Source organism: Canis lupus, chromosome 20 (assembly GCF_003254725.2).
Source record: "Canis lupus dingo isolate Sandy chromosome 20, ASM325472v2, whole genome shotgun sequence".
In the NCBI taxonomy this organism is placed as follows: Eukaryota; Metazoa; Chordata; class Mammalia; order Carnivora; family Canidae; genus Canis; species Canis lupus.
The window spans coordinates 3,497,848-3,525,180 of NC_064262.1; the positions used below are offsets into that span (position 1 = coordinate 3,497,848).

The following is a 27,333-nucleotide window of genomic DNA, read 5'->3' on the forward strand; positions in this document are numbered from 1 at the left end:
GCACTTGCTCATCTAGGGGTACAGCCACAGCAGCCAGCAGAGTGGCAGGTCCAGGTGGCACCATGCCATGTTTTCCACCATGATCACTGTCCATTGCTCCTCGGCAGTGGCTCGAGCAGTGGGGGCAGTCAGATTCTCTAAGGCTGTACCAATTAATTCTTCAAGAGCCTTAATGGCCTTTAAAGTCATGATGTTGCTTTTGAGGACAAATGATGAATCACATTCACCAGCGTCTGAGCATCCTCCCCCATCACACAAACACACTTCCACAGGGGACCTGGGCCACCTCTGCGGAGCTCTCCCCAGGCCCTGGTCCCTGGCCTGCTGCAAGCCCACTGGGCAAACATTCCCTGCGTCATCACAATTCAGAGGAAATTTACAAAAGGGGAAGGAAGAAAATCGCATGGGTCACTGGCGGTGGGAAGAGCAGAGTGCTGACCTGGACAATCGCAGCTGGGACCGGAGGCTGTCAGACACATCCTCAAGCATCTCTGTGAAGCAGGGTACCATTCACTTCCATGCAGGGGGAAGCGAGGCTCAGAGGGAGGTAGTAACTTGCATAATGTCACAAAGCTGAGCTGGGATTTGAAATGAAGTCTGTTTGCCTCCCTGAGCCCTTCTCTGCTGATGCTCTGAGCTCCTCTAGCCTCACAATTCTCCTGGCAAACCAAGACCCCTCGTTGCAGAGTCCGGCCAGATAATACCGGTGTGCTCACACGCATATATCCAGAGCTCCCAGAGCCTGGGCAGCCCTACTCAATCCCTTCCCGAAACACCTATTTGCCCAGTCATCACACTGTTTGACTGTGCAGCTGTCAGTCCTGTCCATGTTTTTGAACTGAAGCTGTGTAAATATTAGCACAGCTAGTTCATAGTCCGACTTCCTTGAGTGAAAGCCTGAAAATCCTGGCAGGGCTGGCAGGGGCCCTCCAGAGGCCCTCCAGCAGAACATCTGGGTTCTACTCCAGGCTCCCCTTGTAAGATCCTGGTCAGGTCACTGGACTCCCTATCTTAACATGCCCGTTTAGAACAGGATGGTAGGGAGAGCCCCGGGCTGCTGTGAGTCTCCAACAGCAGAGCATTAAGGTGCTGCCAATACTAGGTGCCATGGCTGTGCCTGGAGGGGCTGTCCTGCACCTGTTACAGACTGGGGGTCACCTGAGATCTTTGGAGCATGCTGGGTCCTTCCTGGGTTTAGAGAGGGAGAGAGGGCCAGCTGGAAGGAGTCTGGGTGGAAGGCAAGCTAGCCAGCTCAAGGAGCTGCTGGCTAAGCTTCCACGGCCCAGGAGCTGGGTGAGTCTCTGCCCCCCAACCCACTTCCTTCGGAGCTGCACACCAGGCACTCTGGAGCAAACATAATCCACCTGCTCTGAGGCTGAAGGATGAACTTTGGCCTGTGCCGGAGCGGGGCTTCTGGATCTCTAGGACACTTGGTCTGTGCTCTGAGGCTGGGGGAGCAGCTGTTTATCACCAACCCCGAAAACAAAAGGACTCAAGCAGGGTTCCCTGCCTCTAGAAGATTTAGATGGGATACAAAGAAGGACTTCCAATAAGAAGGGATGCAGGACTGAGAAATATGTGAAAGTGATGACTTATGGACATCCCAGGTGGAAGGGTGATACTGGAGAGGTCCTAATGGAGGGGCACCAGGGAAACCTCTCAGCTGGGAGTGGGGGAAGAGATGTAGCCTGCAGGGCGTGCCAGCCCCAGGAGGATAAACACTGAGTTTTGCTCACTGCTATGACCCCAGTGCCCAGAGAGGGAATGCTCACAGCAGGTACTCAGTAAACCACAGAGCTTTGGTGCTGACCAGACTTTACACTCAACCTCAGTTTGCTCTCCTGCGACACGGGGATGCCGAACCGCAAGGACAGGAATGCAAATACGATACTGAGTGAGAGAGCTGCCTAAGACAGTAGCATGTGTGCAATATGAATATCGTGACCCCCATTCTCGGACTGATGCCACTGAATCCAGACAGCTGGCTCCGCAGCTGCAGCTTTGCCCAGCCTCCACCCCAGACACAAGAAGCGACGGGTTCTTGGGAACCACACCCCCACAACCACACACGGAGCCTCAGGCCCGGAGTCCCAGACCCCTGGGGCGAGGAGGGGGCAGAAGGGAACAGATGTGTGTTCTCAGTGCAACTGCCAGACACACGCTGCAGAATTTTTGAACTCAGAGATCAAACGGCTGCAGGTGGGCTTCCCCCCAACCCTCAGGGGGCCCCGACACAAGCCAAGTCAGCTTGTCAACAAATCCTGTCCGCCCCACAGCCTGGCTCCTCCAAGGGGCCTGCAGACAGATCGGGGGGCAGCTGTGCTGGCGAGCGGAGCAAGGAAATCGATATTCCCAGCACATACACACTCTCTCCCTCTCCCTCTCTGTCCATAAATACGGGTCCTTGGACACTCAGGCAGCTACCCACAGGCCCCAAAGCAGAAAAGGGTCGGTCTCTGGGACCCGAGTTCATTCCCCCCACTGAAGACTCCATCCCTGACCACACCAGGCCCACACAAGCACACCCACACACATCCAATCCCACCAGCAGACCCCTCACAGCGGCACTCAACACAACAGCAGCAGCCACACAGATCTCAGCCTCCTCAGGCTCCAGGATCCCCAGTGCACTCCTGGGTGACCCCCCTCCCCCCAACCACACTTGGACCACCTGTGCACAGCCCTGGAACCAATCCCTGGTCCCCACACACACTTGCCCAGGGTCTCCCTGACAGAGCTGACATGTAAGCCTGGATACAGGCCTAGGGGCTCGCATAACTAGGCCCACAGGAAGACTGGCAGCCTCAGCCCGCCTGCCACCAGACGCAAGCACAGAGGCCGCCGGCCACACTGCAGCTCACCAACTCTGGTCCACTGGCACCAGCCTGGTACCGGATACCCAGTCCCAGCAGTGCCTCCCGCGGAAACTCAGTCACACATGAGCTCCCATCCCGACAGTCACTCTGGAGTGAGCACGCACATGCACATGCACATGCACACACGCACTCCTGTCCTGACAGCATCTCTTCCTCACCCACAGACTCAGGTCCCAGGTCTGGTTGCACACATACTGTTACAGCCACACTCCACCCTCTTGCACACACATCCTGACAGTCTCTCGCACTCCGGCACACCCATCCTCGCAGCCTCTCTGGCACACACTTAGGCTCACAGCCCCCGCAGGCTTCAACGCAGGACAACGCGGCGCCCGCTCTCCCGCAAACCCGCAACACACTGCACGCAAGTGCAACGGCGGGGATCCGCGGGCGCCCGCCCTGCCCCCTCGAGGCCCTCTCGCCCGAGCCCTGAGGAGCGCCCCCCGGCCTCGTCCCCCCCCCCCCGGCCCTTACCCGCTGTCAAGCTCCAGCTCCAGCAGGGACTGGGTCCGCTCCGAGTTGCAGTGCAGGCACCACATGGCGGCCGCGGCGGGAGCTGACGGGGCCCCGCGCCCGGGACCCAGGCCCCGCCAAGCGCTGCCGACTCCCGCCGGGGCGGCGGACCCCGGGGAGACACCCGACCACCGAGACCCGCCCCCGCCACGCGACCACCTCGGGTGTCCCGGCCGCCGCCCGCCGGCTCCCGCCGCTCCCGGCCCGAGCCCCGAGCCCCGGCACCGTCAAGCGCCCCCCGCCGCCGCCCGCGCGCCCGCCTGGCGCAGAGCGAGGCCCGGCCGGAGGAATGTGGCCCGGGCGGGGGCGGGGCCGGGCGGGGGCGGGGCCGGACTGTGCCCGGCGGGCGGGGCTGAGCGGAGCCTCGTGGGGAAGCGCGGGGGCGGGGCCGGGCACAGACGGGGCGGGGCGGGGCACAGACGGGGCGGGGCGGGGCTGCCCGCGGGGGCGGGGCCAGGAGAGCCGAGGCGGGAGCTTCTCCGGATGCAGCATCCCAGGTACCTGCCCGCCAGACTCTTTTCCGGGAGGGCTTCCCTCCAAAACAGAGTCCCCATATATACCTATCTTCCTCCCCAACGTGTAAGCACGGCAAATACAAACCCCACACCTGCCAACTATAGCCTACTGTGCTGGTGGTCCCAATATTTGCCAATCCCGACTTTGGCCTCAGTTTATAAAATGAGGCCTCTGCTCCCAGGATGGTGTGGCTCGGGGGCTCTGATGCTCCTGCCCCGGGGGAAAAACTGGGTTTCATCCTGAGGCTGGGGACACCCATTTGGAGACTTTTGGGTGAGGATGTGAGGAAAGCAGCTCCTTTTTCCCTAAGCCCACCCAACCCCCTGTCCTTCCTTCACCCAGAGCCAACTTTCAGACCCCCATGGCTGGCTTACAGTAGTCCTGATTCACTATTAGAACTCTTTACCCACATCTGGTCCTCCAGACAACATTGTGATATAGGTGGAGCTATTAGTGGCTCAATTTTCCAGAAGAGGAAACTGAGGCTCACCCTAACCGGGTTAACTTTTAAGAGGTTTTCCTTCACCTTCTCCTCTTCTAGGCTGCTCATCTCTTTCTACTATAAGCGATCACAGCTTGCTGTTTTCAATCTGCATATTTATTTGTTATCTGTCCTTGGGCTTCATGAAGGCAGGCACAGAGCCCAGCACCCACACTTGTGGAATGCCCAGATGTGTTTGGAAGACATCAAGTGGACGGACATAGACACAATCAAAACCCCACCTGCCCCACCTACAGGTCCATCTTCTGGAGGGCCAGGCAGCTGGCACATCTGCAGGAGTCAGGAAGAAGTAGGAAACCACTAATGCAGGGACATTGTCTTGTGCCTTTTCGAGTCTTTCATTTGGAGGGGGTGGTGCAAAGAGCCTAAAGAAGAGTGCTTTCCCAGATGGAAACTGGGGTTGGGTGGGGGATGGTGAAGGAAGAGGGCTGGGCTAGTCCAGCTTGCAGCACAGGAAGAGGCTGTCCCTAGATCCAGTTTAGTGTACCAGGGTTCCCAGGCAACGGGCTAGCAGGAATCCACTGCCCCTTCACTGCTCATCTCCACATTTCTCCTCTTTGCTTCTGACGTTGTCTTTGCTACATTAAAAATAAAGACTCAGAATAGGAGAAAATATTTGCAAATCACATATCTGATAAGGGTCTACAATCCATGCTATGTAAAGAACTCTTCCAACTCAACAACAAAAAGGCAAATAACCCAATTAAAAAGGTGGGCAAAGGATCTGAACAGACACTTCTCCAGAGAAGATACATGAACAGCCAATAAATGCATGAGAAGATGCGGATCGTCACTCGTCAGCTGGGAAATGCACATCAAAACTACAATGAGATAGCACCTCATACTCACTAGGAAGGCAAGAATCAGGAGGATGGACAAAAGCTCCTCCACACAAGGGTTCCAGAAGACTTCTGACACATACTGCTCAGAGGGCTATGCTACCATGACCTGCATTCTGGTTGGAAGGGGGGTGGGAGTAGGAGGGGATCGGGTTGAAATTGTCCACCCCAGCCTGAACAGCCCTCTAAAAATAGGCTGCAATAAAGGGAGCCAAGAGAATTCCCCCAGCCCAGCTGCTGGAGCACTCCAGACACACACTCCCGCCGACAGCCTCACGACCTGGATTCTCCAAGAATTCCAGGCACTTGTCCAGGCCCGCAGCTTAGCCGCCTGCCAGGATGGTCTTGGCGACATTGTTCTGGCGAGGATTTAGAAGAAGGGGGTTGAATTTCCCTGTTAGCGTTTGGAATACCAGAGGATGGAGTCCCTGGAAACCCAACGCCTCTTAATTCTGTTGTTTTATCTCCTCAAAGTGTGCCTCTAGCTTCTGCTCAGTTAACTGCCTCGCAGATTAATAATTTAGGGAGTCGTGAGGCGAACAAAAAAGTTCCAGCCTGGAGAGACAGAGAAGCCAATTTTTCTGCTTAAATGACTAAACGGAGCAGAATTCTTACATGTTCCATTTGGGCAGATTGCTGAGCCTCCTGAGTCTCAGTTTTGCCAACTGTAAAGTGCGGCTCGTGGGCCACATCTGCCCTGGAGAATTCAATTTGCTGTTTAATTTGCAAGCATTCATTAGTGCTCACTCCGAGCCATCGCCTGAGGCCTCCATGGGAGACACCGATGTGACCAGTGTCCCTCAGCATGATGTTATGATGATCTTCAGGAAGAAGCCTGTGACTCTGTACCCTAAGAGGTTCCAAAGATGAAGGGACTTTTGGGCTGGGACTTGGCAGATGAGTAGGAGCCCGCATATAGGTGTATGGGATTTGAAAAAGACATGGAAATGTTTAGTTCCACCGTGTGTCCTGGTTTTCAGTCCTGAGTTGCTTGTCTTGGCCTGTTTCACATGTCATAACCCAACTTCATCCCCACTCTCGTTTCTGATAGCCTCCTGTCTTCCACCAAGAAGAAGGTGGATGAACCCTGCCTCACCCACCAAGGCCGACGTTCATAGGTCTTCTCCTAGAGCTGTCATGATGAAGGCCAGCCCCTCCACACAGCTGGCCTCCAGGCCTATGTGCCCTGACTGACGTTTACCTCTCCAGCCCTTGCCACTCATTGTGCCCCCTCCACACATGCCACACCTCTGGCAATACAAAACTTCCAAAGCCCCAATGTCCTGTTGTGCCTGGCTCATGGCTAAGACTTTGGACTTAAGCTTTCAACTTAAGCTTTCTCAGAAAGTCACCCCTGAGCAGCCTCTAGTCCAAGTCAGAAACTCCTCTTACACACTCTTGGGTTTATTCTGCACCTGCTCTCTCATCCCACCAAGGAGCTGTACTGCTATTGCCAAGGCAGAGTTAGGCCTGCAACCTTCTACACAGCATCCCCCACACTTCCTATGGTGCCTGGGACACAGAGGTGCTCAGCAGTTGAATAAATCTGGCCTGAGAGTCAAATCTGGCCCACTGCCTGCTTTTTTAAAACTAAGTTTTATTGGAACAGAGTCACACTCATTCACTTATGTGTCATCTACAGATACTTTTGTGCTGCAACAACAAAGCTGAATAGTTACAATGGAGATAGATGGCTTACAAAGCCTAAAATATTTATATCTAGCCCTCCATAGAAAAGTTCATCTAGCCTAAAATAAATGACGCTCGTCTGAGAAGTTTCATGTTGGCAGCAGCTACCCTGCCTGTTCAGCCAGACCTCCAGCGCCCTGGCACAGGCCCACTGTGGACAAGACCTGGAAGAGCAGAATTCAAACGTCATTGGGGAAGGTGGTGATTAGAACTACAGGTCTAGGCCAGGTGACCTTCAGACAAGATGGCCACATGATGGGACAACACACTGCTAGGAATGACTCCTATGGAGCTCTTGGTCCATGTATGCAAAGACTTAGGTCCAAGGATATTAGTTGTTTGTAACAGCACAACAAGGAGGAGGAGGCATACAATGTCCTTCGGTGGGGACTGGTTAAGTAAACGACGATACACCCATCAGTGGTGTCCTATGTTAACAAGATGGCGGCAGCACCATACATAACTTACAGAAAATGATCTGAGATGTGACACTGTGATCAAAAGTCTGATAATTGTGATACATATTTACAATAAAACATAGAGAACACTAGTGCACTTATTGAGCATCATATGATCATAGACTATTTCCTAAAGAAGATCCAAGAAACATGTCAATGGCTGCCTCTGGGAAGGGAAGCGGGGTTTCCAGAGATTCCTGAAGATAGGCCTCTGTCCTCTAAACCTGAAGTCTTATTGGGACACGGCTGGAAAGGAGAAAGGACTTTTCACTGTATGCCCTTTTATAATTTTCAAAATTTTAAATGACTATTCCCTTAAGAAAACAACAACAAAGCCAGTGCAATAAAGAAATCAATAAAATCATGGCAACCCACAGGACCAGAGGTCTTCTAGCATCTTGCAAGAGACTCCAAGGCCCCCCAGAGCCAGTCCCCAAAGGCCCCAAATTCCAGATGGTACTTAAGCCACCTCTCGGGGCACTCTGGGTTCCTTTTCCTTTGAGTAGGCTGTGTCTTACTGACAGCCGTGAAAATCAACTGGAGCCCATTTGGCTCTCCCCTCAGTGCCTGTTGATCGTTTATCTGTCACTCTTCATAACACTGAACAACCAGCCCTACAGCATGGCCAGGACGCTGGACATAGGAGGGAGCTCTGTGATCATCCCTATAGTCCAAGCCCTCATTTTACAGACAGGGAAACTGAGGCCCAGAGTGATAAAGGGATGTGCCCTGGGGTGTGTACTAGAAATGGTGACACTGGCCCACGCATCCCGCCTCCCAGGCCACAGTACCTACAGGCCAGCATACAGCCTGGATGTGGGTGAGGTGTCGGTTCCCTACAGGATAGAACTTCCTCATGTGAGTGTTGGATGCTGTGAAAAACCAGAGACAGCTGTGCAGAATGCAGACTTGTATAGAGTGATCTCTCAGAGAAGCCAGTCAGTCCCCCCAAAGAGAAATTTTTCCAGCTAAATCAAGCTGCTCTTAAGTGCCAAGTTACTTTTAAAATTTCAACTACTTTTTCACATAATCTGCTTGCAAATCACAGACTTCTCTAATTGTACTAAACAAAGTAAAGTAAATGACCTTGGGATCACTTACTTTGGGAGGCTGGGGGTGGCCCAGAGGTGGTGTAGGTTTGTTTACTGTGAACTTGACTCTATGGTCATTTCCCTGCTCAGGCACTACTTTGGTTGTCATTCAGTCCCTGACCCTTTCCAACCTCACTCTCAGCTCCCATCCCTATGATATAGCTCCTCCCAGAATGCACTGTGCACTTTTCTGCCCCAGTCCCTTTGCTTGTGCCTGCTTCTTGGGCTACCTACTTCATCTGCTAGGGAACCTCCTACTCAACCTTTAAGACTCAGCCCAAATGTCACCTTCTCTTTGAAGCCCCTTCCAGGGCTCTGTCCCCAGGTGAGAAGGGAAACCCTCACCTAGACTGTGGACACTTCAAAGGTGGGGACAATGTCTCTCTATCCACTCTCCTGGTGGTGGGGCTCAGACACTGCCACTGCTCCGTGTGACTAGCCATCTGCAGAGTTGAGTCCCAACTGTGAAAACTCAGTGGTACTTGTGTTGGCCAAGACCTAGACCATGAGAGTGAGATCAAAGTGCCTTTAATGTCAGCATATCCTAAACTTTAGGGCTGGAAGGAGTCACCATGACCCAGTGCCACCTGCCCATTGGGTGAGGAGCCTGAGGCCCACAGAGAGGGGAGTGCTTTCCCAAATCTGGGAAATCTGGGGCACCGCCAAGAACTAGTCATCTGACTTCCTTTCCGCAGCTCCTTCTCTACTGCTCTGACAAAGCAAACCACGGAGTCAGGGAACCATTGTGGTCTGAGGTGTAAGGAGGCTATTTTCCTGTGGTCTTTAAATGAACAATAAAAATTAGATGTAGTTGCTACTGTGCCAAGAGTTGACAAGAGGATTAAACAGGCTGTGAGGGCATGGGAAGGATCCCGAGGGACGGTTTGCAGTAACAGAACCACATAGTCAGGACACAGGGTCAGATGCAAGGAGAAACAAAACCCCTTACCAACACAAGGTGGCTCTATAGGAGCTCGAAAAGCCTAGCACATGACTGGTGCTCAGTGACTGACAATGTCAACAAAATGGTCAGGAATGATCACCTCCTCCAAGAAGCTCTCCTAGCCTGGATCCCCAGAGCACCCCATGTTTCTAGGTCCCCAGTGTCCACTTGCAATCCCTGCCACATAGTGGATGATAGTTTGTTGTAAAAATGGAGGAAGGTGGTGGTCGTAGCCATGGGTCAGAAGGTGCTTATGGCAATCCCTCCTCAGTCTGGACCATTTGTGGGCACCCTCCAACACATCCTGGTCCCTCTGCTGGGCCCAGCCAGGTAAGCTGAGCTGCTCACCCTGGGGCTTAGGGGGCAGGCCTGGTGGAGAACAGACCTGTGACTTCTAAGTGCCACTACTTGAGTTATGTGTATCTATTCAAGTGGATGGGAAATGGCCATTTGCCGGTCTTCTTGCAGGATCCAAGAGGCATGATGACATCAGGAAGACATTTGGAACCAAGTATCTGAGCTGCTACCTTCAATCAATGAAAGGCTCTTCCCTGACTCCCCCCGCCCTCCCTGCCCCACTTGCCCTTGAAATCACACAGTGCATCACACTTCCCATCAGGTGGCCCTAGGATACAATCAAAAGTGACCCCACTTCACCCCTCAAAGTCAACCCCCCTTTCCCTGGCTGGTAGCACAAGAAAGCCACTGCCAGATCCTTAGGTCTGACCTTCTGTGCGCGTCTATACCTGAGACAGAGCCCCTATCTCCCCCAAGTAGAAGAGGCAGCCCTGTGGCCAGGGGCCTGGACACACATCCCAGCGCCCCTCCACCCCCTGCTCTGTGTGCCCTTGGGTGAGTCACTCAGCTTCCTGGGGCCTCAATGTGTTCACCTGTAAAGCTTCCTTGCAGGAGTGGTGTGGGGCTTGGCAAGAACACTTGCAATGGCCTCGCCAGGGCAGGGCACCCAGGAGGCCTTCGGAACTTAGAGTCCCTCTCTCTGCTCCACCATTGCCCTGACAGGGCGGGCATGCTCACAGCGTGGGGCATCTATTGGTGTCATATCCTAGCTCCCTCATATCCGATGTTCGATCTTGCGATCTCGGACAAGTAGATAGGTCTTCCTGAGCCTCCTTTCCCAACTCCCTGCCTCTATCACCTCTTCCTTAAGTTTGGAGGCTGTTACCTCTCTAGACAGCCACGGTCACCCCTCAAGGGCACATACTCTGGATCAGCCGCTTTACAGAAGAGGTTGCATTTAATTCTCAACAACCTTCCTTTTACAGATATACTGTGGCTCGGAGAGGTCAAGTAACTTACTTAAGGCCACACACCTAGAGCCTGGATGATAGGGATTTGAGCCCAGGTCCATTTGGCCCCCAGGCCATGAATGAAACCACGAAGCCAGACCTACACTGTCTCCCCGCTACACAAAGTGCTTACTGAATGCAGGCTCTGTGCTAAATGCTTTACATGTAGCATTCACTTAAGCCTTCTCAGGAACTATTATATCCTCATCTGATCATCCAGAAAAAGAAACTGAGGCTCAGAAAGGCTAAGGAATTTAAAGGCAAACAGCCAGTAAGTGAGGATTGGAACCCAGAACTGTCTGATTCCTAAGTCTATGCTTATAACACTGTTCCCTTTGGTCTTCAAAGTCCAGTTCCAAGAAGTCCCCTGCAGAAGACTGTTTCCCTTCTCTACTGATAAAATAGAAATAATAAAAGCAAATCCAGCTCCAACCCCACCCCGCCCGCTGCCCCATTGGTCATGGAGTCAGACTCCTAGCTCAGTCCCCTTATTGGCAGTGTGATCTTGGGCATCGCCATTCTGAGTCTCAGTCTCCTTCTCTGTAAAATGGGAATGAATAACAACTCATATCACTGAGGTTGTTGTAAAGACCTTAGTGAGATACCCAGCACCAGGCCCTGGCTTGGGCCTCTCCCTTCCTCCGGCAACAAGTCCCCCCACCCCGGAGGGGCGGTGAGCTCACACTCAGAGGGTCCCTTGAACTAGCTGGAGACCAGGGACAAATCGAGTTCTGCGGTTCCAAGACTCACCCCCAGGCCTACTGTCTGGGAAAGAGCCAGACCCCCCAGCACATGCAGTTTCCAATGGACGGTGGCCCACTTGCTGTCACCTCCTCTGAGGGGCCTTCTGGGACACTCCCAGGTAAAGCACATCCCCTTCCAAGCCTCACGGCCTGTATTTATCTTGCTTAAGTGCTTGTGTACTCATTTACCTTCTGTCTCCTCCACCGCAATGAAGCTCTGTGAAGGGGGGGGGGCTTTTTTACCACTGCATCCCCCAGTATGGTCTGCAGTACATGCTCAATAAATGAGTGAGTCACGTCGAACCTGAGCCATTCTCATTCAGGGACAACCATGCATCCAGATGGGCAAGACCTGTGAGCCAGAAGGGAACAGCAGGCCCCCCTCCGTCTCCCCTTGTCTTTTTAATTTTTTTTTAAGATTTTAAAAATTTATTCATGAGACACACACACACACACACACACAGGCAGAGGGAGAAACAGACTCCCTGCAGGGAGCCCAATATGGGACTCCATCCTAAGACCCCGGGATCATGACCTGAGCCAAAGGCAGATGCTCAACCATTGAGCCACCCAGGCGCCCCTCTCACCCCTGTCTTATTTGACTTGAGCCAATGCCCTGCCCCTACTCACACCATAGATAGGTTATGGAGGGGCTGGGGGAAACCATCTTTCGAGAACACCAATTTTCACCCCCACTGTGTGTGCCCCGTACTAAAAAGGAGTCAGCAGCTAAAGATTTTATCAAAAAGATGCATCCCTTTGGCAAAGCAACTGACCATCCTTGACATATTTGGGTTTCTTTCCCAGTAGCTTTGCTTCAACTGGGGCCCATCTATCTTAAAGGGACGGTAAAGTGAGGTAAAGTGAGGGAACTGAGAAAGAAATACGGAAATCTGCAAGGCCTCGTTCTGTTACGGAACATCCCATCTGGTCCCCACTGATTCAGACGAGTGGCATTCCAGGGGGCCATTGGGGAAGTAGCTTGCTTACTCTTGAGCAGTGTGTTCACACAACAGAACAGCTACCGAAGGGGTGCCAAGCCAAGGCCCCAGCGGCCCTCTCCCTTAAAGAATAGATACGTTCATTTATAACAAGTGCCAGGGACACCTGTTTTGCAAACGGATGCCTCTCCTATAACAACGGCCTCTCTTAAGTGGGTTAAAAATTGCCCTCCACAATCTTCTTTATGTTATTGATTTATTTTATTTATTTTATATAAATAATATAAAATATTATTTATTTTTTTTATGTTATTGATTTAAACAACACCTTCTCTTCTCTTATCCCAGTGGGAGGAAGACGGCAACCAGCTTGACTTGACTCCATTGATTCCAAATTAATGGACGCGGGATATATGTGATGTCTGATTCACTGTTTGAACAAACCTGTTAACTGAGACCATGTGCATTCCCGAGTGTTCCACAACTGTCCCCAACATTTACTACCACCCATTATGTGCTGGGCACTAGCTGGGGTATCTCAGAGGACGCAGAAGCAAAGGGATGTGGGCCCTGCCTTCAGAAGCTGATGGGTAAGGGGAATGCAGGCAAATCACAACCACCAGTGCCAGGGCAGCCTGGGTGGCCCAGCGGTTTGGCGCTGCCTCCAGCCTGGGGTGTGATCCTGGAGACCCGGGATCGAGTCCCATGTCAGGCTCCCTGCATGGAGCCTGCTTCATCTCCCTCTCCCTCTGCCTGTGTCTCTGCTTCTCTCTCTCTCTGTCTCTCATGAATAAATAAATAAAATCTTAAAACAAAACAAACAACCACCGGTGCCAGCTCTGTTCCCACACGAGTTCATGTAATCCCGACAGCAGTGCTACGACATGGGTCTGCATCCCATTTTATCAGGGAGGCCCTGAAGCCCAGAGAGTCTAAGTAATTTGTCTAAAGATGCACAACCTCTAAATGATGGAGCTGGGGTTAGCAGCTACCCATGCTGACACTCAGCCTGTGTTCTTTCTTCTCCACCAGTGGTTCTCAAAGGGTGGTCCCAGGGACAGCAACAGTCACGGTCACAGGTGGGTATCATTGCAAATGCAAATTCCCACACTCTGGGTGGTTCTGATGCCTGCCATGGTTTGGAAGTCTTGCAGCTGGTCAGGGCAATCAGAGCAGTATGGGAGCCACCTGCCTAGGGTCTGGACCATGAGCTGGGGCTGGATGGCCATTGAGGGAAGGCTTCCTGGAGGAGGTGATGCCTATCTTGGGAGATTCACGGGGTGGCCCAGTAAGAGAAGGGCACTCCAAGTATAGGGAACAGCATAGGCAAAGGCTTGATGAGCTTGGGAATATGTAATCGTGGTTCAGCATATGTATGGAGTATGAAGTGTGGGGAATCGGCCAGAGGATGAAGGGGGTAGAATTCTGCTGGCGGGATTTATCCTCAGGTTGGTCTTCCCAGTGACCACATAGCACATGTGTGCCAATTACTTAACACTGTTCTTTCCGTCAGGGAAACTATATCTTCTCCACTAATAGTAATCTTCACCATAATAAAGTCTCATTGAGAATAAATTAAATTTTCCCATAAAAACAAATCACCCAAACTAAAACACTGTTATGAAATCCTGCTTTGGGAGGGAGGGCGCCTGGGTGGCTCAGTCGGTGAAGGGTCTGCCTTCGGCTCAAGTCATGATCCCAGGGTCTTGGGATCGAGCCCCACATCAGGTTCCCTGCTCAGCGGGGAGCCTGCTTCTCCCTCTCCCTCTGCTGCTCCCCCCTGCTTGTGTGTTCTCTATTAAGTGAATAAATAAAATTCTAAAAAAAAAATCCTGCTTGGATCCTGTATTATCAGCAGAAGGCCTGTGCTAGAGGCCTACTCTGGGTTTGTTTAACACACAGATTAGCAAGCACAGAGAATCCATGTTATATAGAACGCAGCCATAAAACAGAAGGATGCTTTTTATATCCTGATAAGGAATGAGATGTAAGATACATTGCTAGGTGAAACAAGTCAAGTGATGAATGCTATATTTGGGTAAAAAAGGAAGGGGGAGGAGTAAACACACACACATACTGACATATGCATAATACATCTCTGGACAGTGGTTACCTTTGGGTATATATTTATATCTTTAACTGTTGAACCGTGTGACTATATAATGCCTATAGAAATAAGATACCGTTAAGCCTTTTTTTTGAGTGCTAAAGAGGTGCTAAAGTCCTATCAGCACCGACCAACATTTTGGTCTTAAAGTAATTGGAAAGGCTGAAAGCACTGAGGGGAGAATCACAACCCTCTGGGCCCCATGTGATTTAGGTCCTTGTCACCGAATGCTGAGTCTGGGGCTCACCTGGAATCATTTCATACGGCTGGGGTTTCACACTTCCACCTGCTTAGTGGGTAACAGGGATCTGAGAATATACTTCTTTCAGCAAGAAATATCCTTAAGCATGTAGTGACTTCACTGCCACCTGAGGCTGGGGAGGGACCAGGCGGGCAGTAGCAGGTGGAGGGGAGGTCAAGGCTGTCTTCCTATACTCTTGGGAACAAGACTCAGCCGCCATCCCACTGTGTACCTCTTGCCCTGTGAAGAGAGAAGGTCAGGCCACCAGGGAGCACCACCTGCATGCTAGACCGGTGCCTGCAATTTGACACACACTATCCTGTGGAGAGTTATGCAGCCCACAAGAAAACCGTGACACAGAGAGGTTAAATGGTATACCTAGAGGTCGCTCCGAGAGTGGCAGAGCGGGGATTCCAACCAGTAGGTCACGCAGGAAAAGCCCAGGAGCCTCTGAGCCAAGGGGGCCTTGGGCTGACAAGGGAACGTGACTCCATGAAATAAGGGTAAACCCTGAGACCCAGATGGGGCCGCCCCAGACTCCTGGAGTGGATCCATAATGAGCATCGCTCATGCAACACAGCCCCCAGACAATTTTGGTCTCTCTCGCAATTTCCATAAATGAGTATAATTTATGTGTTAATAGCAAAGATATCAAGGTTTGGAAACCCCTGGAGTGTTAGAAATGCAATTTGTAATTATAAGCACACAACAATTTGTTCAATGTGTCAGCTCTGTCCGCAGTAATTATTACCCTGGTTAAGGGTAATTTCCGTCGTGCATAGGGACGGGAAGCCAGGAATGGGGGTGCTGAGCTTGGCCCCCCCATCACCCCCGGTTGTCTTCCTTGAGACCACTTCTATTCCCAAGATCCCTCCTATTCCCTCCCACAGTGGGCTGCATCTTGTGGCGGCTGCCCCCCCCCCAATCGTGGGCTTCTCATGGGCTCCGCCCTGCCTGCAGGCACCCAAGTAAGGACCAGGCATTCCTTCTTGGGAGGCATCCCTAGTGGATCCTACCTCCCACCCTCAGGAGGGCCCTCAGGCTTGCTTCCCATTTGTCCCTGACAGTCTGGGACAATACTGGACAGTCTGGATAATACTACCTTGTGATGAAGGCTCCAGCTCCTGCCCCTTGGCTTCCCTTAGTGACTACGTGAGGTTCTGCGGTTGGGACAGTCAGGTGCACTAGCAGTAGCTGCAGCTGTCATGTCCCCGAGCACCGATTCTGTGCCCAAGTCCGCGCCTGGTGCTCCATGGGGCTCACACAGGGTCTCGGCAAACTTCCCAGCCATAGGGAGCAGAGTTGACATCTTACAGAAGGGTACAGAGGCCCAGAAGTACCAAAGCACTTGCACAAGATGCAAGATCACGCGTCAGAACACGGGGAGCTGGGACTTTATACCAATGGATGGCCCAGGACATGAGGGTCCCCACTCTGGGATGCAGCCTCTGGTGGAAAGGGCACTTCTTCATTCAACCCATATTGGCTCCTCTTGTGCTTTAACTCCAGTGCAAGGTATGGCATTGGGGAGAGGAGAGCGGTTGGTGGGTAAGTGGCTCTGAAGGCCTCCTGGGTGTCCAGCCCTGGCTACGCTAACTGTTGGGCACTTGTCCTGTGCTTTACACACATGACTTGTGGACGCCCTTGCCCACCTTGTGAAGCTGGGACTTTATCCTTCATCACTGGCATTTCACTAGCCAAGGCTGCAGAGCAGAGACCTGGACCCCAGCACTCCTCTGCAAAGTAGGGGCTCACCTAGTGGCCCCCAGACTGGGTTTGGTGGCAAATTAAGATCAGCTTAAAAAGACAGTTCAGGGCACAGCTGTCTAAGATGAGGTGGTGACAGCTGTGGGCTGGAGTCACCAAACTGGCAGTCTGGGTGTCAGAGTGTGGTGCAGGTGAGGAGCAGGGGGGAAGTGTCGCTGACCAGAGTGGCCTCAACCCCACCTCTCACTAGGCTGGTCCTGACTGGGCTAGTCCACCTGCCACCGCTGGAGGGCTGGCGCCACCTGTCGCCCTTCTGGAGCACTGCAGCCTGGCCTTGCCAGCGCGGGGACAAAGCTCCCGGGCCAGGTACCCCGGCTCTGGGACAGGTATAGAGAGGGGCAGCTTGAGCCAGCTTCAGGACTCCAACCTAAGCTTCCTCATTCAAATCTCCTCCATCCTGCCTGAACAACCTAAGACACCCTTGTCCCCAACACTCCTTTGCTGTACAGAAGGAGGGCAGCTGGGTTAGGAAGCAGAGCAAGACTCAAACCCATTTTCACTGACATTTCAATCTAACAACAAATCATTGCCCTGATTCAAACCCTGGCTCTTCACTGCTTAAGAAATAGGGACCAAACTCCTTGCTATGCCCGCAAGGCCCTGCAGATTTGGCCTCTGCCCTCCCTACTCTGCCTCCTGCCCCTGGGCCTTTGCAAATGCTAGTCCCTCTGTCCAGCACACGTCTCTCTTTTCACCTGCTTAACTTGATTCCACCTTCATGCCTCAGCTCCTTTGGGGAGGCCTTGCCTGGCCTTCTCCCAGGCCCCCCTGGGAAATTCCTCCTAGCACCTGGTTGGTGTTGCTCATGGGAGCATTTCCCTCTCCTACGCTGGACAGCTGTGTGAGGATAAGGAACACGCCTGCTGGACTCACCACTTATTTCAGCTCCAGTGCAGTGCCTGGCACCTACTAGATGCTTGAGAAATATTTGTGGATGAAATCAATTATGTCTAGTTCACGTGAGTCCCTGTCCAAAATTAACATGCCTTCATAGACAAAGCATTCATTTCTCAAGGGACCAGACACAGAGATAAAGGTGTTTTATACTTGAGCTCAGGGTGGAGGATATTAGTAGACAATAAAGTAGGGGGTCTGTGCACAGATGTCCTGACCAGGAGTAGAAAGCCAGGAAAAGCCAGAGCTGACATGTGAACCCAGGTCTGTTTTGAGTCAAGCCATTCTGTGGCCCTTGAGGCCACAGACATATGGCCCAGCTCTCTCTGAGGTTTCATGCGGCTGGGTCTGCGCAAGGGGGGAGGAGAACCCACACCTAGGCATCTCTCCTTTGCTAGTGAGCAGGCTCAAGGCTGGTTCTACCATCAGCATGCCCGGCTCCTGAGTGTGTGAGAATCTAGAAAAGGCGCCCTCTTCTGGTGGACTCAGCCTCTTAGGCCCACACTTGGGAAGACTGCATTCTTTCTTTGCCAAGTGCTCTTACCCGTGCACAACCTGAACATCTGTACACTAGAAGTGCCTGGAGCTCCGCCCCACTGGGTGACTATGACCCAAGGTCCCTGTCTGCCCTCCTGACACTAGCAGTGGATCCTGCTCTTCCTTCGAGAGGGCAGGGAGTCTTCTGGTAAGGCTTTATAGTCATGCATGCAGGACATGTGGCCACATGTTAGCCACCAGCTGCCTTCCTTTCTCAGACCCTGGGAGAGGGAAAGCTCCAGTAAAAGCCCTCTGGGAGATTTACATGGCAGAGATAAGACACTGGCAGGTCCAGAAATCACAAGGCCCACAGAGAAAACATCAGCAAAATTTAGCACGGACTCAAGCTGCCTCATGGAGTACCATCAAAGCTTAATGGGAAGGTAGTGCATCAGGAGCGTTAGCCCAGGTGGGATGAGTGATATGTGGCTTGCTTGGGTCTTCGAGGAGATGGACCCCAGTCCTCTCGGAGAGGCTGCGGCACATCCTGGGCTTTCTGTACTGAGTCAGGAGCTCTGAGGAGGTCAGGGCTGGCTCAAGGTCACCCAATAGCCAGCTGGCAGTCGGGCTGGGCCCACGCCAGGTCCCCAGGCTCCACCCTTGCTCCAGACCCAGCTCTGCTGGAGTGGGGAGGAGGGGGAACTGGTCTCCAACTTGGGCCTTCACTGGGCACAAGGGACCGTTCTTTGCAGCTCAACAATCCCCCTGTTTGCCCTGTGCCAGGCTACTGCCTCCCTCGAGTCCTGCTGACGAGAAAAATCTGGTGCCAGCGTCCACAAATATGTGTGCCTTCCAGAGGGAGGAGGCAGTCAGGCTCTCTAGCCGAGTGGGTGGATTTAAAGGCCCAGAGGGAAGTCACAAGATGGGGGCAGAGCAAGCTACCGGACGTTTTCTTTAAAATACAGTGAAATGAAATACGGTGCAGGGAATAAATATACACACACATATCCATCTCCTGAATGTTTCTGACCAGATACCCCCAAATGCTCTTCATGTTTGCTCTGAATGGGGGGGGGGCTGTGGGGGCATATGTAGTTTTCATTATATATTCTTACAACGTTGAACATTTTTCCAGATGTCTGTTTTCCTAAGCAAATATTAAACCCATAGAAATGAACCAAAAATAAAAGGCCCCAGAAGAAAGGAAACATCCAGGAGCTCAGAATTTCAGAGGACAGAGGAAGCTTGGATATTGACCTTCCCGGTAAAATAAAACAAAAGCTGAGATGACCTGTGCTTGCTGGGAGCTGGGCCATGTTTATGGCCCATTGGAACACGGTTCCATTTTGGCCTCAGAGTGACCTGAAGAGGCAGGCCCTATCACTGTCACCCCCACTACACAAAGTAGGAGACACTGCCCAAGTCCTAGCCACTAGCTTGGGCTGGTTCTTGCTCCTGGCCTCCACTTCCTCCCAGGGACCCACAGTTCTCAGAGAGCCCCGGGGAGCAGAGACACTGCTCCAGAGGGAATGCACCTGGTCAGGCATCCGAGGGGAGTCCATGGGTGGCAGTGGCAGTGGCAGGAGCAGAGCCTGTGACTTCCAGGGTCACAGAGGGAGGCTGCTGAGATATGGGCAGGGCCACTCTCAGCCCCAGCCCCTGCTGAACCACAGCCCCTCTCTGGGCCTCAGTTTCCTCATCTATTAAAGACTCACCTCACAGGTGAGTCTTCTGTGTTTTGCTTGGGAGGAGGAAAGCATATCCAAGGGGAGTTGTGCGGTGCAGAGAAGGTGCTGGTTCTGTACCCACTTCCTCCCTCCTTCCCTGCCCTGGTAACTCCACGAGCAATAAGGCTGTGCCCTGCCAGGCCAGGTTCTGGCCACCGCCCAGGGAAAGGCAGCGGGGTCCAGAGGGTCCACTGGAGGTTGGCAGCGACCCCTCCCATCTAGTGGGTGCACCCTGGACACTGAAGAGGCTGCAGAGTCCCTTGGGAGACAGGTGGGCAGGGTGCCTGAGCGTGTGTGGGCCGGAGTGGGTCTGTGTGGTGGCCTGAGATTTGGCAGGTCCTCCACCTCTACCTCTCGCTGCCTCAAACAGACCCAGATCCACAGGGCTTAGGAGGGGATGTTTATTTCCTAGATGGAGGAAGCCAGAGCTGTGCGGGGAAGACACGGCCAGGATCACCCTGGCCCTCCCTTACCTTGGTCCAGCGCCCTGGGAGGGGGCCTCCTGCGCAGACAGCACAGCCTCGCTGGCCTCCGGGGCCTCCTCTGCGGCCCACGTAGGTGAGCTCCCTCGGCCCCTCCCTGGCCTGTGCAGTGGCCAGCGTGGGTCATAAGCCTTCAGCCCCTGCTTAATCCGCCAGAGCCCTAGTCAGCGCCAGTGGGACACGTGACACTTACAGCCCCACAGACCTGTTTGGCAGGAGTGGCAACTGCTCTGGTGGGGGAGGGCTGCCGGCCCAGCCACCTTGCCCTGGGGGGCTGTCCTGGATCGCCACACTCCTGCTGGCTCTTCCAGTCCAGGGCTCCTCCCTCCCAGCCTTCCACCTTCCCGAGAAAGATATGGGTACGCGGGAGGTGGGGGGGCACGCCTGTCACCAAACGGTGCTGGGTATGGGCATGCACGCACGCACTCAGAAGGGGATCCTCATTTCACACCATATATGATGTAGATTAAGCTTCAGGTAGATTAAAGATCTGATCTGATGTAAAACATACAGAAGAATATTCATGACGACAGAGGACGAAAGGATTTCTTAAAACACAAAACATTGATAATAAAGCGAAAGATAGGAGCGCCTAGGTGGCTCAGTCAGGCAAGCGTCTGCCTTTGGCTCAGGTCATGATCCCAAGGTCCTGGGATCCAGCCCTGTGTTGGGCCCCCTGCTCAGCAGGGGGAGTCTGCGGCTCCCTCTGCCCCTCCCCCCACTGGTGCTCTCTCTCGAATAAATAAAACCTTAAAAAAAAATAAAGCAAAAGAAAAATTTGACCGCTTAAATTAAAAATTCTGAAATGAAGATGTTCACCCCAAGACCCCAGAAAAAGTAAAAAAGGCAAGATATTTATAATGTATACAAATGATCAAAGATTCAAGTCTCAAATGCCTAAAGAATCCCCCCAGATCAAGAGGAAAATAAAAAGAGAGCCCAAGATGGACAAAAGACTGGACCAGGCACTTCACCGAAGAAGAGGTCCAAATGGCCAATACACAGACAAAAATGGCCCAACCTCACTGGCAATCAGGGAACTGCAAATTAACACCACCGCGAGAAACCATTCCACGCCGGCCTGGTGAGCAACAATGGCAAAGACTGATCATACAGGGTGCCAGGGAGAAGGGAGCGGAGCAGGAGGAAATGACCACACATCCTCCTTTATGCCCCAGTTAGAGGTAATGTGCTAGAGAAGTGAATGCCATGTGCAGTAGGACACAGGTTCAAGGACGACAGACCCAAACTAGAAGTCACCCACGTGTCCATCACAGTGGACTGGACACATAAGCTGCAGCCCCAGTTCTATGAGGGAATACTCCACAGCAGCAATAAAGACTCACCGCGGCTACTTATGGCTGATGAGCCCCCACGGCCGTGACTTCAAGCTAAAGAAGCCAGACCCAAATAAATACCTACAGCCTGAGTCTATTTACAGACAGCTCGGAGATAAGGAAAATAGAATAACCCTGTAAAGAGTCGTTCAGCTAGGTGGTAAGAGCAAGAACAGGAGCATTATTATCACAAAAGTCAAAATGGTGAGAATCTTGGAGGCGTCATGGTTGGGGATGAGCAGAAAGCGGGGTCAGGAGGAGGGTGCTTCTGGCAACGCTCAGCCTCTTGACCCAGGTGGTAGGCGCGTGTATGTTTCTCTAATTTTTCTTTAGGCTGCCGCATGTATGTCTTTTCACTTTCCTGTGTGACAGATTACATTTCACATTTAAATAGGCACAGTTATGTGGTATGGGTCGGGGATAGCTGTGACCGCAGAGCCACCTGCCACAACCTGCCACACCTCGACACAATGGCCACTGCAGCCACATGGGACATCTGAGCTGAAAGGACTCATCCTACCTTCTCATTGTGGAGATAAGCGCTGAGGATCAGAGACAGAAAAGAACTGGTCCAAGGCTGCACAGCAAGTTGGGGCCAGGACTGGAATCTAGGTCTCAAACTACAGTTCTCTCCTCTTCCTACTGAGAGAATTTTCCCATTGCCAATCACCTTTAACACCAATAGGGTCAGACTCATTCTGTTTGGCACTTAGCACTCTCTAAAATTGTCTTTATTTGCTTACTTATTCATTGCGGGTCTCAGGACACTAGAACAAAAGCTTCTGGAGGGAAGGGCTTTTTTGTCTGTTTGGCTCCTGTGGTATCACAGTACATGCTCCCTAAATATTTGCTGAATGAATAAATGAATGGGGCTGACAATTCTATTTGGACTTGGAGGCCCTAGAAATACTTAGTGGCTCCTGTGATATCCCCCAAAGGAGAAAATGAAAAATAACCATATGACATTGACATTTTCTCAGAATCACTTTCATACTGTCTTAGGTGGCTGGCACTGTCACCCCCATCTTCAGGAGTAGGAAGCTAAAACTTAGGGAGGTCTAGTGGCATGTCCCAGGTCATGAAGCTGGGAAGTTGAGAGCTGGTGTTTGAACCCAGCCCTAGAGGCAGGCCGGTCCTCAGCCAGTCCACCCAAAGGATCCCCGTATCAGGATCTGCATGCTTCAGCCCCTCCTGCCCCGCACTCCCACCCCTACCCCTTTCAGGTGCCAGTTACAACTTCCAAAGTGTATTCTGGTCTCTTCCAAACTCCTTTGGCCCAGGAAGGGGAAGGGACTTGTTCAAAGTAACAGGGAGTCCAGCTCTCTGCCCTCAAACTTCCCAAGGTAGTGTGACCAACAGTGACCCTGCGCTGCCCATGGACTTGCCATAAGACGTTCAATTTCCATATTGCAAAAAAAAAAAAAAATTCCATATTGCTCCACTTCATACCAAATCCTCAGTGCCCACCCCCGCCCCCACCCGCCCGCTAAGTCCAAAAGCTGGTCCTAGCTCTGCATCTGGATGAGCTGAATAATGTAACATTCCCAGAATACCCTCAGGTAACTGGCTTTATTAAAACACCCTGGCATGTAGCACTTTACAAACCTATATTACCATCCTGATAGCTTTCACCAAGCCCTCAGATAATAATTAAAAAAAAAAAAAATCATTGGCTCTTGGGCGCCTAAACCAACTGATTCAAATCCTCTCTACTGCCTCAATTTGCCTACCTCCGGTGAAGGGAACTCACCACCTCCCAAGGCAGCTGGTTTCTTGTTTGGATCGAGCTCAGTTGAGCACAACAAAAACTTGTATTAGCCCCCCGCACTACAGACTATGAGAGGCCTCAGCCACCATTCTGGCCTTGGGGCATTCAGTTTTGATTGTGTTATCCCAAAAGGATGGGACACAGCACAGGCTAGGATTACCTTCTAGAGAGGCAGCATGTGAGAGGCCCAAGCCATTATATCCCCACCACATATGGCACGTGGATTTATGTGGGTCAGCCTGGACTCTGCTTACTTGAGAACCCTTCCCAGAGGGATGCCTCCCTAGGAGCATCTGGGCATGAAAACTGGCAAACTGTGAGGCCCTGGGTCCCAAGGAACTGAAGCAATTGTCACAGGTGGTAGGTGGGAGGGTGCAGCATTCCAAATCATTCTTGCTGGCCTGTGGGGGTTACATCATTGTTTTAATATTATGCTTCCAGAACCTTCATACACATTAGTGGATGGGTCTGTGGTTTTGCAGATGAGATGGGATAATATATGTGAGAGCCACCGTGACAGGGTCTGGCAAGGAGCAGATGCTTACAGAATGTTCGCTGGGTTTGAATTGCAACCATGCTGGATCAGAAGGCCGTCTACACATAGTTCTTCGAAGAGTACTGAGACCTTGGCTGCCTGTACCCTGCCTTCTCAAGCTGGCACGTGCTGGGGCAGCCCTACTGAATGGCCCGGAGAGCAGGAGGGGATTCCTGAAGGCTGGTGTCTCACCTACGCCTCTATGGGCTGTTGTTCTACTCAGGGTAACAACAGTACCCCTGAGGGGAGGACACAGGACTCAGGGTAGGCTTTGCCAAAGTGGTGACATCGATGAGACCGTAAGTATGAACAGAGGTTTCTAGGGAAGATGTTACTCCCAAAAGCAGGTTTGAGTTATACTTCACCACAGCAACCACCAGATCTGAGTACGGGACACCCCAGTCCACACGGACCTCACCAAGATGATGGGGCTTTGCCCAGCCTCTCGTACGCAAAAAACCATTCCTCGTAGGAATGCACAACCCCATTCCTTATCTCCTGATTCTGAAACACCAGCCAGGAGTGATGAGACCATACCCTGGTGCCCAAGACCATACCCTCGTAAGAACAGTGGCTGGCTGGGCTCTTTTAGGCTAGCTCACCCCCCACCCCAGTCCTCCGAGCACTGGTTTGGAAGAAAGCTGGAGGCACAAAGGGTCCCAGGTTCTAGCCTGGCCTTGGCACTTCCCTCCTCACAATGGGGAAGGTGCAGCTGTGGGCCTAGCAGGTATGAGGTGGGCAGGGCAGGGCGGCTGGTTAGAGTGACAGCTGGAAGGGCAGGCAGCCATGGGGCCCTTTTAGGCAGCCTTGAGAGAGGATGGCAACTCTGGTCATGAGACCCAAGATTACTTAATGTTTGCAAACTGCAGGAGCCAGAGTCCCCTGCAGAGGAAGGCACCAGTCCCCTTCCTTGTCCCTCCACTGCAGGCATCTCTATGGGAACACCGAGTCCTCTGAGTGTTCCCTAGACAGCAGCTCCCCAAGGATGGCTGGTTTGCCGGAGAGTTGGGGACAGGGGGATGCTGTGTGACCTTGAACATGTTTCTGCCTCTCTCTGGCCTCAGTTTCTCCAGCTCTAACAAAGGATTGGCCCTAGGATGCTCCTTCCAGCTCTGATGCTCAGTGGCTGGACTGTGGGCATTGTGGCACAGGGGCACCTCTTAGGCTCATCTTTTCTGCCTGGGGGTATGGAGTAGGGGGACAGGAAGGGGGTGAGGCTGTTTCTCTTCTCTCCTTTCAAACACAATTGCTGGGCTCTGGCCATATGTGGGTTCAGAAGCTCGGCCACCTCATCAGCCCAAGGGAGGAGCCAGGCATAATCTGGCAGCAGAGGAGAGGACCAGAGGTACATTCCTATGTCACCTAGTTCAGCGTTGCTCTGAGGGAGCTGCACAGGCCAGCATGTGTGTTGTCTGCTGGGGACTGACCAGCGTGGCTTGTCCAAGTGCACAAGCAGACCCTGGGCTCCTAGAGCAGAACAAGGGCTCCTCTCCCCGCCCCCTCGCCCCAATTATAGAGCATGCTCAGAGTGGAATGTACAAAGCTGACCAAGCAGAGCAGACTGCTGTCCCCGTGAGCCTAATCTCGTGGACAGGCCCAGGGGAGGGGACACCCACTGTCATCTTTCTGCTCCCTTTGCTCCAGGAACAGATCAGCTGTGACAGTTGGGAGGTTGCCAATTTAAAGTGGCAACTGCCTGGCAGAAACATGGGAGGGGGGTTTCCCCATCACTGGGGTGGGGGTGGGGACAGCCTTGACTCCCCTATGCCAAGTGTCCCTGCCCCTACAGTGCCCAAGAGCAGCACCTCGGGACAGGGCAGGGGGTCCCACATCCGGAGCCCCCTGGCCCAGCAGGGACCCATCTCAGGCTGGCAGGTGGGGCAGGGTATCCTGACACCTGAAACGACCGCATCTGTTCTCAGATCCCCGCTGCCTCCTGTCCTATTTGGGGCTGGGTCCAAAGAGCGCCCAGGCTGTTGCAGCCCTCCAGCTCTGCCGCCTACACAGACTGCTGGCCCCTGGGGTCTGACCCCAGCGGCCCCTGGAATAAAAACCAGCCTCTTGCCCACGTGGTGGCAGGAGGAGGGGTTGCCCAAGGTCACACAGGGGGTCAGGGGCAGGGCTGGATGTGGACCCAGTCCAGCCCCAGCTCCTCACTCCCTCGCTGGACGCGTCTATCTGCTCCCGGCGAATTCCTGGGATGCCTCAACCTCCCGCCCTGCAGGACCCGGCGGCGGGATTACTCCGCCCGGAGGCAGGGCAGGGAGGGGCGCGGAGGGGAGGAAGGGGGAGCGCCGCAGGGGGCCGGCGGGGGAGGCAAGCTGCGCCCCGCGACCCTCGGAGCCTGGGTTCACGTCCCCCTGCCCCGGGAGGCAGCCAACTGCATAGACGCGGAAATGGGGCACCCTGAGCTCCCCTCCCCCAAGAGCGCGGTCAGCAGCACAAGGTGTCGGACCAGCGCTCCGCAGAGCCGCGGAGGCCGAGTCTCCTGCGTCCGCCCCGCAGGCGCCCGGAGAGCGACGCCCGCAGAGCCCGGCTCCGGAGCCTTGCGCTGGCGCAGCGCCCGCGTAACCCCGGCCCCCAAGCCCCGGAGCCCGGCGGCCTGGGAACCCCGGCCCCGGCCCCGCAGAGCCGCCCGCGGTCCCCCTCCCTGCCCCGGGCCCCGGGCCCCGGGCCCCGGGAGCGGCCCGCGGGTCCGCAGAGCCGCGGCCCAGCCCCCGGGGCGCAGGGACCCCCGCGCCGCCCCGCGCCCGCCTCCTACCCCGCGGGTCCGCCTCCTACCTCCGGGTCCGCTGCAGCCCGAGCGCGCGCCGTCCCCGCGGCGGGAGTGGAGCGCGGGCGCGGCCCCAGCGCGTCGGGCCGGGGGGGCCGGGGGGCCGGGGGCGCCGGCAGCGGGAGCCGGAGCCGGAGCCGGAGCCCAGCCCGAGCCCGAGCCCGAGCCCGAGCGCCGCCCGCCCTCCCACCCGCGCCGCCACCGCGCGCCGTGACCTTGGCTGCGGCCTCGCGGCGCCCGGCCTCAGTTTCCCCCCTTGGAAAGGTGCGCGCGGGGCGGAGGGAGGGCGGCTGCAGCCCCGGCCGCCGACGTCACCCGGCCCAGACGAGCGGCGGCGCCGGGTCCGTGGGGCCTCTGCAGCCGCCGGGCCGGGGCGGGAGGGGCCTGCGGCGTGGGCGCCGCCCCCGCGCCCCCGCGCCCCCGGCCCCGCGCCCCCGGCCCCCGGCCCCGCGCCAACCGCCAGCGAGCGCCGCGCCGCCCGAGTCCGCGCCCCTCCCACGCAGCCCTCCCCGCTCGCCTCCCCGCCGCGGGTGCGAAAACCGGGCCCGGAGAGGGGCGGCCGGGCCAGGGCTGCGCGGGCGGGGGCTGCTCCCACCCACGGGCCGCCACGCCCCAGGCCCCCCGCGGCCGCGCGGCGCCTCAGCCACAGCAGACGGACTTGGCCCCCGCTGAATGCTGGGCTGGGACGGGCCTCGGGGGTGCGGCAACGGCCACGGAGACCGGGGGGCACGGTCCGCGCGGGGGCCCCAGTCCGCGGGAAGGAGCGGCGCACAGGGGAGGCCGGGCCTGGGCAGAGGCTCCGGGTGC

General features: G+C 54.3%; 1 protein-coding gene across 14 annotated transcripts in view; it reads right to left on the reverse strand.

Annotated features, from left to right (window-relative positions):
* Positions 1-27,333, reverse strand: part of IQSEC1 (IQ motif and Sec7 domain ArfGEF 1) — a 377,913-nt gene that overhangs the window by 66,219 nt on the left and 284,361 nt on the right. Inside the window, exon 1 of one of the 14 annotated variants that reach the window (XM_035702491.2) lies at positions 26,535-26,600. The exons of 10 other annotated variants lie outside the window; for them this stretch is intronic. Coding sequence is in view for 2 of the 4 variants with exons in the window: in XM_025448623.3 (XP_025304408.1) it covers positions 3,351-3,415 (65 nt within the window). In the remaining 2 variants the exon portion in view is untranslated. Of the gene's footprint in view, positions 1-3,350; positions 3,494-20,104; positions 20,267-26,534; positions 26,601-27,333 lie in introns of those variants that run through there. 3 more of the 14 variants (XM_035702486.2, XM_025448623.3, XM_025448653.3) reach the window with 3 other exon arrangements.